This window comes from Anas acuta, chromosome 1 (genome assembly GCF_963932015.1).
Source record: "Anas acuta chromosome 1, bAnaAcu1.1, whole genome shotgun sequence".
Taxonomy (NCBI): domain Eukaryota; kingdom Metazoa; phylum Chordata; class Aves; order Anseriformes; family Anatidae; genus Anas; species Anas acuta.
Genome location: NC_088979.1, coordinates 142,049,979 through 142,063,298, shown reverse-complemented (window position 1 = coordinate 142,063,298; position 13,320 = coordinate 142,049,979). Strand labels below are relative to the sequence as shown.

Here is a 13,320-nt window from a genome sequence, read left to right as displayed (position 1 = left end):
TACCACAAGAAACACATGGGACAGGAGAGGTCAATAGCATGATTTTTGGGTGGTGCAGACACAGGCCAGGTGAAGGGTGTGGAGGAAGAGCTGCCATCCCCTCCTCAGCAAAGGAGCCAGAAGCCTGAAGCTATCCCTCTTCCAAAACCACTCGGCCTGCAGCAGCAGACCTCAGGTACAAACACAGTCAGTTCCTTCTCTTTGTGCCCTAAGTGCTCTGTAGTGGCCCCTCAGGTGTGACCTGTGCTGTGATGACCATGTTCTGCATGGGAGGAGTGCTCCCCAACCTCCTCCACCCAGCCGGTGGGCTGGGCAGCATGCACATTACACCCAGCTGGGTGAGGAGTGCTGTTTTTTTTTTTCCCTTTATGCTTCCTTCCCAGGAACCATAAGGGATTGCCACACATCTATCTCCAACTGCACAGCTCAATGAAGCATCTAAAACTTAATCAGACCCAGCCACCCCTTGGCTGGCCTCAGCTCTAAGTCAAACTTTCCCTAGGCTCCTTGTCCACATTTCTAAGGCGCAATTGGTGCCAAAAGCAACGTGAGAAAGCTTTGTCTCCTTGCAATGTGTTTCGGGCAGAAGCCAAGACTGAGCGCTGGGCCAGCTCGATTCAGAGATGAGATCTTTCACGATGACTTTAGTTGCTCTGGTTAAGCGCTGCAGGGCACTGCTTAGATATGGAAGCTTTGAAATAATCAGCTTTGAATAAACTCAGGCAGCATCATTATAATCTGTTGCACTTGTTGCTTTTTTTTTTTTTTAAGTCCCAATTGCATTTTGTTAAGCATAACTAGACTACTGGATGAAATCTAAATTTGCTCTTTTATGACTGTGCACACACATTGTGAAAGCACCTCACAGGATACCTGAGCTTTGCACACATCAGCTTCTCATCAAGAAATGCAGGTTGTGTCTTTTCATTTACCTCCATAAAATTGCCTTCAGCTTGAAGCACAGGCTGGAGTCAGAAAAACCGTGACACCTGGCATTTGTCCCATTAATTCCCCACCTGCCAGAAGCATTTGAGGTGATGCAATTGAGCTTGTGGGGGCTGCCTCACTGCAAAGCACTCTTGTTTCTGTCCTCACTGCAGGTCTGAAATGTGGACTTCGTCCCATTGATCTGGAGAGCCCGGAGGATGTTCTGCCACTGGGGTTCTTCTCTCGGATTGTTGGAGGAAGAGAGTCAGTGCCTGGGGGACAGCCCTGGCAGGTCTGAGTGGCAATGTGTTCCCTCCTTCATGGGGAAGGGGGAGGAGAAGCTGGAGTAAGCTTTCTTTCCTCCTCAAGTCATTGAACACTTTGCTCAGGAGTGGAAGCTGCACTAAAAAAAAATCCCTCTTGCCTGCTTTTTCAGGCTGTTTGCCTCTAGAAGTGGGGAAGAATGAGCTGATCTAATGGTTAAGAAAAGATCTCTGGCTGGTGTGAGCTGATGCATCTGCAGAGCTTTTGTGGGTCTGATGGGTTGTGTGGTACAGGCTTTGCAGAGGCAGGCAGGATGAACAGATACTTTTCTGGTGCCCTGTTACACAGGAAAGTCAGTGTTTATCACCTCCCTCTTCCCAAAAACCAGTCCCTACACATACAGCAGCTTTGAGTTTTGGGTGGTAGTGTGAAGGGTAGTAAGGTCCTTTAGGAGCATAGAGCAGTGTGCTGCAATCAGGTGGATGCCTCTGGATCCCTGGCTAGTGTCAAGCTCTGGGGATGCTCTTGCAGCAGTAATAAAGAGTAGGACCTCTGGCCCATCTTCTCTCTTGGGGTGTTCCAGGGTTTTGTTCCTCTCAAATACTGCTGGGGCTGAAGGCCTAGGGTCAGCAGCCACTTGGAAGTGACTTCTCTGGTATGATCTTTGGTCTCATTTTGGTAAGAAACAGGAGTCACCTCATCTGAAACATATCTGACCCTTTCTTTGAAGGTGTCCCTGAAACTGGGCCGTTTCCATATCTGTGGTGGCAGTCTGGTCCGAGAAGACGTGGTTATTACCGCTGCTCACTGCGTGGTCAACCTGGAGCAGTAAGTCCCCTGTACTCACTCCTGAAATGCCTCACAACTTGGGCTCCTGTTGTGACAGTGAGGGGGATCCTGGGCCCAGGGGTGGGGCCTGCTGTTCAGGGAGGGCAGAAGAGACACCTGTGGGGCTGAGAGGGACCAGTGCTCTGCCACAGCTCCGTGGGAGGTGTCACTATGGGGCCATGGGCCTGTGAGTGAGTTGTGCAAACCCCCAGCACTCTGCTTGCCCCTGTTGGGGCATGCTTGTCCCCAGAGCATGAGGAGAGGGCTCTCCAGCACAGGGAGTCTGCAACCCAAATTCAGGTGTCCTGTTGAAGTGCAAATACTATATATTTGGGTGGGAAAAAACAGAGTAGCCAAAAGGCTTTAGTGATGTGAGTCCCATGTGTGTCACCACAGCACAGTGTCAGAGTGACCTTACTGGGCCAGAGTAATACCCACTGCTACCAGGGCATGGGAGATCTGTGCCACCACGATTCCTTTTAAATGCCTGTATTGATGATTTTAAGAGCTCTGTCTCTAAAAGACTCTGCTGGCCTGAGCAGGCACCCAGAGAAGCATTTCTGAGATAGAAGGAGAAGCAGTGTAAAGCTTCCTGGTAAAAGCAGCTCCGGCATCTGTCCTGCTTCTCATAGCAGTCACTGGCTTCTGTACTTCTAATGCAAGACCAACTTTACAGGTCATGCTAAAGACCTCTTAATGGGCAGGGACAATGATAGGTGACACCTTTGCCAGCCCTTTTACAATCCATTATACTGCAGTGGCAGGCCAGTCAGTTTCACATCTGTTTTTTACTGAACTTTAGCATCACTTCTGAGGACTGATGTTGAATGATGACAAAGTTGCTGTGGTATAAAAATTTTAATGGGCAAGATTAACCTTGATAACAAGATACCGGCTTGCTCCTTTATGCGGTGAGAAACTAGCTGGTGCTTCTACTCTCAACAGTTATGCTGCTAATGCTGTTCCTGTGTTCCCATCTACTGTGGGATTTGCACTGCCAGGCAGTTCTGGGTGCCAGAAATTGCTGGGAAATGCAGCAACTTTCCAGTTTCAGCAAACAGTCCCTGGAAATTAACGAACCTACTGACACAGCTCAGCTTACTTATGTCTAGAAGTAATTAGAAAATGAGAGGAAGGGCTTTCCTAGGTGAAAATATAGGTATATCTTAATTTACTGGAGAACACTGAAGCAAAGGCTTGCACTGAACACCTCCACCCCTTAATTCCCCCAATGCTTTGATTCTGAAGGCTTGGTGCTCCACTTGAAGGCGGGCAGCTTTAATGTGTGTACCTGCCAGGCTGCCTGGATTTGCCACCTCTGAGGGCTGCGTGGCTGAAATAGCACAGTGTAATTCACAGCAGTCAGACTTTCATGAAGGGCTGTAATGCCATGGAGATTGTAGAGGAGATTGAGGGCAGGTGGTTCAAAAAACCCACAAAACTACTATAAATCAGGAATAAATAGGCTTCAAAGCTCTTGTCTGAGCACTGAGGTTTTTTGGACTCCCAGGTGAACATAGGCTGGGGAAAAGAGGTGGTCAGTCCAGGTCTGAGTTTTGTCCTGTTTCATAGTGCAGGCAGACCTTTTAATCAGCCCTAATTGTGAAGATCTCAAGACAAGCTTGCTGTGGTGTTGTACCCTGCACTGTGGGTTTGTAATGAGATGCTGGCAGCTGAAACAAAGATGAGGTGTGTGGCTCCTATGGGTATTCCTGGTGGTGCCCACTGCTAGATCTTTGAGCCCAGTTCACATGTCCCATCAAGGGTAATACTGTCCCACCCCGCAGCTTTCAGTGCACTTGCTGTAGTACCAGAGGTGCAGTTTCTCTGCTGTCCCTCTAGTTATTGGGTATGACAGCTCTGATAGCATAACTACCTAATTGCTAAAAGACATACTAAATGGCTTTGACTATGCTGGAGCTGATTGCTCTAAGTTTAACTGTGACAATATATTGCTTATAAAATATGCAGAAAACTGTAATGGGCATACACTTGTCTAGCATTAATTTAATCCATGTGTAGCTGCCTGAAAACATCGTACAGCTCTTAAATGCCTGCCTCTGCTCATCTCCTGAATGCACAGATAACAAATCTAGGATGGAGGATTTATGGGGCCAAAACTACTCTGGCATTTGGTTCCCATTGCTTTTGAGGCTCCTCATGTGCCTTTAGGATGCTGGGCTGCAGGTAACAAGGGCTGTGCTTTGTGTTTCAGGGCTGAAACCAGTGGGGAGGTTGGGTGAGGCCCAAGGCAACAGATACTGTCCTTTTTCCTGTCCAGGCTGGCTGCAGAGGAATCTGCTGGGACAACTTCTGGCAGCTCTGTGCTGGCTGGGTACAAACAGTGGCTTGATGGAGAACAGATGAAACAAGCCTGTTCATCCATTTAAAAGTCCAGCTTTTCCAACTGGAGATCAGTGAATCCTCTGCGTGGCTGCTGAAGTGAAGTCAGCCCAGCTGGAAGCCCAGTTCCCAGTGCAGGAGCATGCTGTAGGGTTGCAGCACCCATGCCTGACTGGGACCTTGCAGCCCTCTCCCACATCATGTTGGCACTGTTTTTCCTATCAGGAAACTCCTGAAGAGCCTGGTGGTGACAGTGGGGGAGCATCACCTCCAGCGGGTGGACAGGCAGGAGCAGAGCATCCCTGTCTTGCATGTGTTCATCCACCCTGGGTTCAACCGGCTGCACTACATGGACTGCGACGTGGCTGTGCTGCGCCTGCAGCACCCCGCCCGCCTTGGTAAGTGGGAGCCCCGGGGGTAGAGGCAATGTGGTGAAAGTCCCCCTGGTTTTGCCTTTAATTCTCATCAAAGTAACACAATCAGATTAACTCTAGTCTAATCTGAAGGGACTTTAATTAATTGTCACGAAGTTTGTCCCTTGAATCAGGGTCTGTGCTCTGAATATGCCCGTGTCTTCCTTGTGCACCAGATTTCCCTGTGTCTTTGTGCTCCCTTCATACAAGTGGTATCAGTGATGCTTCCTCCAGCCCTGCTGTGCTGATGCTGGATCTTGGTGAGCTGCTGGAAAGCCGTCAGCTTCCTCTTGGCCGTGACCCCCGGCTGTTTATTGGCAGCGGGCTGCGAGGGGCCTGCCCGCTGAGGTGCAGGCTGGATTAAAACCTGCTTGCTGTAAACACTTCTGCAGGCAAAGGCAAAGCCTCTGGAGATAATGTTAGGGCCTCAGCACTAGGAAAGTAGTGTAAATCTCCCTTCCTACGCTCTTCAAAAGCAGTTCCCTGAGCGATTATATAGAGCTCTGCTGAGTTACAGCCAACTGGCCATGCCTGACTGTGACCATCAGATGGCAGATCAGCCAACATAAAATAACTTTCTGTCACTTCTCAGATCACTGGCTCAGATGCTGGTAGTCTCACATTTTGCCTGTAATGGCAGGAATATAGGAAATAAGACCCAAGAAACGTCTGTTTCAGGGCTCAGGCATCCTGACACTCAGTCAGTCTGAGGAAGGTTGCTTGAGGGCTGCCTGTGTGCCTGTACTGCAGCTAAATTGGTGTCTGTAGGCATGAGCTGGGCTCAACATCATCCAAGCCCTATGGACAACCCTTGAAGAAATGACAGGGCTCCCTGCCAAGCCCTTCTGAAGGCTGAACGCTGCCAGTGTCCCTTCAAGGCAGCCAAGGAGAATTGTGATCCATTTCTCTGCTAATGACAAGGAAAATCTAACCAATACATGCCTGGACTGTAATGAGATAAGCCCTTCAAGTTTCTAATGGCCTTCATACCTCCTTTTCTGATACTGATCAGCACTGGTCCTCACAGAAGAGAATGATATAAAGAATTCCCCAAGCACAGCCCTGTTCTCATGCTGTGCGAGACTGCAGAAGTAATGTGCTTTCCTCTTCCCTGTTCTTCCCTATCATGCTGTTCACCCTCTTCCTCTTTTGTCCCTTTCCCAAATATGCTTCTGCTTAAGTTAACACCTAGTGGCAGCTAGCTACCTCCCCAAACTTTCTGAATGTGCCCTGTCTCAGTACGAAGCCATTCACACGTGATTAACTTCAGTTTGTATGTCTAGTTTATAACCACCCACGTGTGACTGCAGCGTTTTGGGAAGGGGAAAATATGAAACAGTGCCACAGGAAGGGTGCTGTTTGTACCTGTAAACCAGATGTGATCCTGGAAGCGCTGAGTTCGTGTGCTCATCTGTGCACCCTCTCCTCCACAGGGGATGAGGTCCAGCCAATTTGCCTCCCCCACAGGGATGAAGACTTTGAGGTGGGGATGCTGTGTGTGACAAGTGGCTGGGGCAAGGTGTCTGAGGGTGAGTGAACTGGCAGGGCCCCCTGGTCACAGCTGCAGGAAGGAAGGGTGGTGAATAGGGGAAAGGAGATGTTTTGTTCCAGAAATAGCAAGGCAAGAAAAGGTGACTCCTGTCAGGCGGAGAATTAAAGCACTCTGTTGCTCATCAGGGCTCCTCTGCTTGTCACTACCATCACCTGGTAGAGATGTGCAAATCAGCATTTTCCTGCAGCATGGGACCTTGGAGCTCATTAGCAAAGGCTGCACTCTGCGGTGCTGCTGTGCATATTCATGCACGTATATCAGAGCCTCCTGCAAGCAGAACTGTCCTTACAAGGAGCTACAAGAGTGGGAGTAGCTCCTTTGTACTTAATACATATCTCCTCCAGATATCAGAAAACTGTTCTCTCAAAAGAATTGCAGTTGCTTGAGTTTTGGTACATTTTGATGGAGATGAAAATGCCTGAATAGATAGGTACAGGAGTTGCTCTTGGTGACGCTTTCTCTGAAACCCTTCTCAGGAGCCCAGGGTGCAGTGAAACAGTTGCAGCAAGTGGCTGCTGCTTTCCCTCCCCAGCTCAGCTGCGTTTCTACGTCCCCTGTGGTCCGGGGCTCATTCACAGTAGAGGACACGGACGTTTCCCCCATGCCCAAGCACACCCTCTCACTGCCAGGGCTGGCTGCCCATGCTAGCAGCTAGCTGAGGGCTTTGCTCTGGCCCTTGAAAGCCTCCAGCCTTGTAGTAGGGCACCTGGGAGAAGCAAGCAGTGTCTGTTTGCCTGACCACCTGAGGAGTGGCCTTTTCCAGCCCTGTTTTGGGGCACTCTTCTCTGCATTGGTAGGTGGCACACCAATGCGTTACTTGCCTAGCTCCGTGTCTCTGCTAGGTGATCCCAAACTGCTTCAGGACATCACTGACCCAGGCAGGTGACCAGTGCTGGCTGCTTGTGTGGGGTGTTGGGATGGGGTGGGTACATCTCCCGGGGGATGAGGGTGCAGCCCAGAGGGACGAGCTGTCCTGTGGGTGCTGGACATGGCCTGGTTGCTCCCACAGGGGCTGGGGCGCTGGCTCCCGTCCTGCAGGAGGTGGAGCTGCCCCTCATCGACAGCCCGACCTGCAGCGCCCTGCTGAGGGCCATGGACCTGCCGCCCGTGCAGGGCTCCATGCTGTGCGCAGGATTTCCTGATGGCGGGAGGGATGCCTGCAAGGTAAGAGCTCCTCCATACAGGCTCCTGCTGGGCAGCAGGCCCGGCCTGCCCATCTGCAAGCCTCTGGGGAGAGAGGGAGGCAGCAGCAGTGATGGTGCTGTCAGCTCTCTGCTGAGCAAGGGCTTTCCAAGGAGCTTCAGGATGACAAAGGCAGGAAGGATCTCCTGATGGTGGGATTTGGGGAGCGGGCAGGAGGCTGACGAGTGTTTGCTGTCTCGCCTGGTCCTGCCCTGTGCATTGCTAAAGGCAGGAGCTCCACCTTGGCATCCAAATGCCCCTGTCCTGCTGAAACCAGGGGGGACCTCTATGAATTGAGCAAGGGAGCCTGGTGTGGGCAGTGCTGCCAGGAACCTGCAAAGAAGGCAGATCTCCCTTCTTCCTTGAGGTTTCCCTGTGATGGGGAGAAGCCAACAGGGCTGTGCTGGCTGCTGTGGTGGAGCTGACCTGTCATGCAGCACCTTCAGCTTGCTGCTGCTGGCACAGGGGAACATGGCTCCTTTCCACCCCACCAGGGTGACTCTGGAGGGCCCCTTGCATGTCTGAGGACCGGTGGCACCTGGACACTGGCTGGCGTGGTGTCCTGGGGAGTCGGTTGTGCCAGAGGATGGGATGCCAGCAGGAGAAGCACCACAGCCCGAGGCTCCCCAGGTGTCTTCTCCAGGGTGGCTGCACTCATGGACTTCATTGCCCAGCACATGGCAGCAGGTAGGTATGGGTACGAGTACCAGAAGGCTCTTTCCTCTTCTATCTGCTCAGCACCACAGGGATTCATGCTGTCCTGCTGCTCCACCCACAGCACTTCTCTTTATTTTCCAGCTGATGCAGCAGCAGCAAAGTTTGTAAACTCCCTTTGAGCACTAGCCAGCTCCAGACCCGAGCTGCTCTTGTGCTCCTGAAATGTCACACGGGAGTGATGGGGGTGTTGTCCCCTAATCACACAGCTTTGAATGCATGTGGGAAGAGGTGTGCTATATCGAGTGCAGCGATTGTAGCAGCTTATCACAGCTGCCTTTTAGAGCCAGGCACAGGTCTGGGCACACGCTCCCTGCAGGCCACTTGTATTTTCCTGTACGGATGATTACAGTGCTCATGCAAGTTATTAAGGAGATGCTGTTATTTCTGTCACAGCCATCAGAGCCGAGGTGTTGGTGTTAACTAATACCCAGCCCATTATGGCTTTGCTAGGGATCCTTAATGGTTGTGTGTTCAAAGGGGGGCTGTCTGCAGCTGAGGATGTGCCTTTTAATTGGGAACAATAACTGCAAGGAGTAGAAGCCACGTGGCTACAAAGCAGCTGCACAGGGCTCTGCAAAGCAGGGCTATCGGGATCCACATGGATCAAATGCCCATAGAAAATGAAGGACGGAACAAAACGCTGCTTAATTAAAAATAAGCTTGGAGCAGGCACGTCAGCTCTTAGCAGGGTGAATGAATGCAGGCCCAGTGTGTTGGCAGCACGAATCCTGAAGTGCTGGAGGTTTGTCAGTAGGATTTTGCAGAAGAAATTTAACTTTTGAGGCTTCTTTCAACTCTGTCAAGCGCTTCTGGTTTGAAAGAACTGCAGTGCCATAGCCTGTGCCTGGGCTGATAGTGCCACGATGCTTTTCTCTCCCTAGCTGCCATGCCAAGCCCCCTTCCTGTGCCAGACCAGTGCAGTCCCCAAGGCACACTGGTTTTTGGAGAAAGCGGCCGTGTTTGGTACCCACAGTCCCCGGAGGATGACTACCCCAATAACAGGTACCTGCCGGGCACCCGCTGCAGCATGGCCCAGGGCTCAGAGGCACTGCCTGCTGCTGGCAGTGCCCAGCTCACAGCAGCTCGGTGTTCCCTGCAATGCAAATCCCTGGCTATGCTCACTGGGCAGGGTAGTGTTGCGAGGAGAAGACAAAATCTGTTTGTAACACAGATTCTGTCTGAGCCGTGCTCACAGAACGGTTGTGGCTGGCCAGAGATCTGTCGTGCCCTTTGTGGTGCAGCCGTATCCATGTCAGCTCACACAAAGAAGCTTTCAGCTCTTGCAAGAGGCACAGAAGTGAGATCAGCTGGGCTGCTGGTGCCATTAGCACAACACAAAGTTGTCGCTACTGACCACTCTCCACCTAGTGCCAAACAAATTCACAGCACTCTTCTGCTATTGATAACTCTTCTTAGATGATGATGATAATATGATAAGTTTTATTTTTTTTAAATAACATTACCAAGTGGAGTTGGTGACTTCGGTTGTCAGCTTCTGGTGCATGCTTGCAGGAAAATAGTTGCTGGAGGTTCCCAGCCCAAAGGGGGACTGACCAGGGCTAGGCTCAGCCAAGCAGATATGTGCCTTTACTATTGCTTGCTTCTAGCCTGTGCACCTGGAACATAACAGTGCCGGAGGAGAAAATCATCCTGATATACTTCACTAAATTAGATGTAGAGTACCGAGTTGGATGTGACTGTGACTACGTGTCCCTCTACTCAAGCAGAAGAGAGCTGATCAGTAAGTCTGGGTGCCTTAGAGATGTGAGGGGAACTGGGTATGATTTCTTTCATTCATTGTCATGAAGAACAGCAAATATAGCTTTGAGAAGCTTTTTTTGTGCTATGAATCTAACAAGGCAGAGGGGCCAAATGAAGTGGGACTGAGGGACGTGTTCATATTTGTGTTTGCTTCTAGTGTACTGCGGTGGGCTGACATATCTCAACAGTGTCTTTTAGCTGCACGTAATTCTTTGTGCCCTGCCTGCCTTGTCTCCTATATACCTGTTTTGATCCTATGGACCACGGGTAGCAGAGAAAACTGAGCGTTTAGCCTTGTTTGGCTGGTGTATATCCAGGTGACTTTCTGATGTGCTAGCACTGCCAGCAAGGGTGTTAGAGATGCCTCTCAGAAAGGCTACTTGTTTCAAAACTGGTTATATGGCACAGCAAGCATACAGATTACCAAGTAATTGTAGAGGTGAGACCAAAACAGAAGGGACCCCTTGTCCCTTTGTAAAGTGCTCTTAGTACTGAACTGATAAATATTTCAAGTAAATACTGACTACTTGTCCCCTCTTAGTACTAATGACCGTGTGCTAATAATAGCCTAACATCCCTAGTCCATGCAATTCATCCTCTGGAAATACTCGGTTGTTCATGCAGTTGTTTTGGATGAAGTCCCATCTCTCCAGTGTTTCTCTACAGCCTCTAAATAATTTATAGGTAATGAAGGCTGAACAGTCTCTCTGTTCAGTGTGAGACGAGACCTTCATAATGGGATCCAGCTTAATGAATCACTGCAAGATTTGCCTGAATAAATGTGTGCTCTGTTCACGCTTACCACCAAATCCTTGTCTCCCTCAGGCAAAGTCTGCGGGAACGTGTTCCCAGCCCCTCTGCTGATAGAGTCGGACCAGGCCACCATTATGTTTGTTTCTGATGGGAGCAATGCTGGCCGTGGGTTTGAACTCACCTTCACAGCTGTCCATAAGGAGTCTGAAGCAGGTGACCTTGCCTACGCTATAGAAACTCCTCTGCTCTCCTTTCTGAGCCATTTAAAATGAAAAGCTATCCTTTGCGTGCCTGGCAACCTTAAAAATCTAGTTGTTGGTGTGGGTTTATTAAAAGCACTGTGTAATCCCAGCTGCTAAGCTGTCTCCTTCTCACTGTGTTGCAGGTTCAGGCTGTGGGAGCGTTGCAATGCTGGAGGAAGAGGGGAAGATTGATTCTGCAAACTACCCTGGCTTGTATCCCAGGAACACCAAGTGCCACTGGCTCATTGAGGCTCCGGTAGAGTATGCTGTAAAGGTAATAAAAGGAGAAACTGCACTTAAACCTCTGCACTGAGAACAGTTCAGAGGAGTGATTCAATAAAATCCTGCCAGAACATCTGTGACACGCAAGACTGTAAATTGTAAGGTTTCCAGGTCACTGACTCTTTGCAGGGCATATTTTGTCAATTAGGCATCACCTCTGAACTTGTGTGCAGAGCTGCGGTGACTGTTGTAAGTGCTTCAGGTCTGCAGGCACCAATATTATCTCTGCATAGCTGTACCTTGAAGCACAGCACGGAGTTCTGGGGGTGAAAGGGAGGTAGAGCTTATGTTGCAAACAGCCAGCTTTTTCCTCACGGTAGTGTCAATACCCCCAAGCTACTCCTTAGCCTTATACCAAGATGTTTGCTTCTTGTTGTGCATAGGCTGTGTGTAATAGCTCCCACTCATAGTAGCAGCATCTCTGTAGTTTCACTGCATGCCACTGTTAGCGTGCAGCAAGCATCCAGCTGAGCACGTCCCACAGTGCCACCTTACATTGTTCAGAGAAGCAACTTTCCTCCCCTGCTGCCTTGGCTAAGGGGTGGAAAGCTATATTAAACCTAGTGATGCTCAAGGGTATGAAAACCTATTTTTTGGGTTGCTACTGCTCTGTTACTGTGAGAATGTGTGGTATGGATTAAAAACAAACCAAACAAAGCACCCACTCTCCTTACTTGAAAGAGAAGCTCTTGAAAGGGCATTCCATGTGGAACACTGACCCTTCAAAAGTATAAAGCAGCAGAAATCCCTGAAGGCAAAACTTAGGCCAGATGCATCCTCTGCAGTCCTGTCTGTAGCCCTGCACAAGGGGGGGGGCAGTCAGCATCATCATGCCAAGATGGCCCACAGGCCATTTTGATGCAAAGCGTGACACCTTTGACAAGGAAAGCCATGCTCAAATTCCTAAACGTGACCTTTCTGCAGCTCCAGGTTAAGAAGGCTAAGTGCTTCAGCTATTACTCCACTCCTGATGTTTCCCACTTGCTTGTCCTCTTTCCAGCTGGAGTTTGAAGACTTTGCCCTTGAATTTAGCCCAGGCTGTATTTATGATGCAGTTACTGTTTACAGTGATGCGGAAGAGGAAAACCAGCTAGGTGAGCATGAATACTCTGTTTCAAATTAGAAAAAAGCTTTTTTTTTTTTTTGCTTCTGTCTTGCCCACCGTGGCCAAGTGTACCGTTGGCACAGGAGATCCCATGTTCTGGTTGAGGCTACACATTTCCAAGGACACCAAGGCTGGTGTTGTGGAGCTGGGTGCAGGGCTGTGGTTCATGTCCTGCTGCAGAACCAGCAGAACACACAAGCGTGCTGCTGGATCAGATCTCTGCTCTACATTTCTATCCAAAGAGAGCAAGAGCAATTTTGCTATAAGATTCATTAAGAAGATAAATGTTTAAAGTAAGGCAGAGCGAAAGCATGGCTGTCTATTGATGTCTAATTCCACTGAAATGGACATGAATTCTTTATGAATTCAGCTAATTTTGTTGAGATTTCATTAATGAAAAATTGCTAACCTGAGGCATAACTTTCCAGTGCTTTCAGAAGGAAATATTTTTTCTAATTCTTCACTTTAAATCTGCTTCAGTTTTATCAATATAAAAATCTTTAGTGAAATACATGTTCTTAATTTTCTTTTCATGAACATCTGTATTTCCAGATGTTCTTCCTGCTTGGACTAAATGAAAGCATGTTGTAACACTCCAGCTTTTTTTTTTTTTAAAAAAAAAAAAATCCAGGCACCACACTTAGTTTAGCAGAGTGTATCTATTAAGGTGAAAAGCAACGTGGTGCTCAGAAGTGAAGATATTTGAACTGGATTCTGGCTAACTCTTTATAGACCTGTATGTGAGCCAAAAGACAGGTGATGAGGAGATGGTGCTTTTTTTTTAAAAAAAAAAAAAAAAAAAGGATGAGGAGATGGTGCTTTTTTTAAAAATAAATAAAAATAAAAAATAAGCTGGGTAAGAGACTCAAGCTGTCCTGTGTCTGCCAATGAAAATTAATCTTTGGCAAACTGCTTCTGTTTTGTCCCCATCCATTTTGTAGCAGTAACTTA

At 49.0% G+C, this 13,320-nt stretch overlaps 1 protein-coding gene across 7 annotated transcripts in view; it reads left to right on the top strand.

Annotated features, from left to right (window-relative positions):
* Positions 1 to 13,320, top strand: part of OVCH1 (ovochymase 1) — a 37,884-nt gene that overhangs the window by 1,484 nt on the left and 23,080 nt on the right. For 6 of the 7 annotated variants that reach the window (XM_068661756.1, XM_068661796.1, XM_068661780.1 and 3 more), the window contains exons 2-13: positions 59 to 175; positions 1,101 to 1,219; positions 1,922 to 2,019; positions 4,588 to 4,760; positions 6,209 to 6,304; positions 7,337 to 7,491; positions 8,004 to 8,196; positions 9,108 to 9,228; positions 9,834 to 9,967; positions 10,813 to 10,953; positions 11,126 to 11,256; positions 12,265 to 12,358. In XM_068661756.1, coding sequence (XP_068517857.1) covers positions 59 to 175; positions 1,101 to 1,219; positions 1,922 to 2,019; positions 4,588 to 4,760; positions 6,209 to 6,304; positions 7,337 to 7,491; positions 8,004 to 8,196; positions 9,108 to 9,228; positions 9,834 to 9,967; positions 10,813 to 10,953; positions 11,126 to 11,256; positions 12,265 to 12,358 — 1,572 coding nt within the window. The remainder of the gene's footprint in view (positions 1 to 58; positions 176 to 1,100; positions 1,220 to 1,921; positions 2,020 to 4,587; positions 4,761 to 6,208; positions 6,305 to 7,336; positions 7,492 to 8,003; positions 8,197 to 9,107; positions 9,229 to 9,833; positions 9,968 to 10,812; positions 10,954 to 11,125; positions 11,257 to 12,264; positions 12,359 to 13,320) is intronic. The other variant, XM_068661764.1, reaches the window with a different exon arrangement.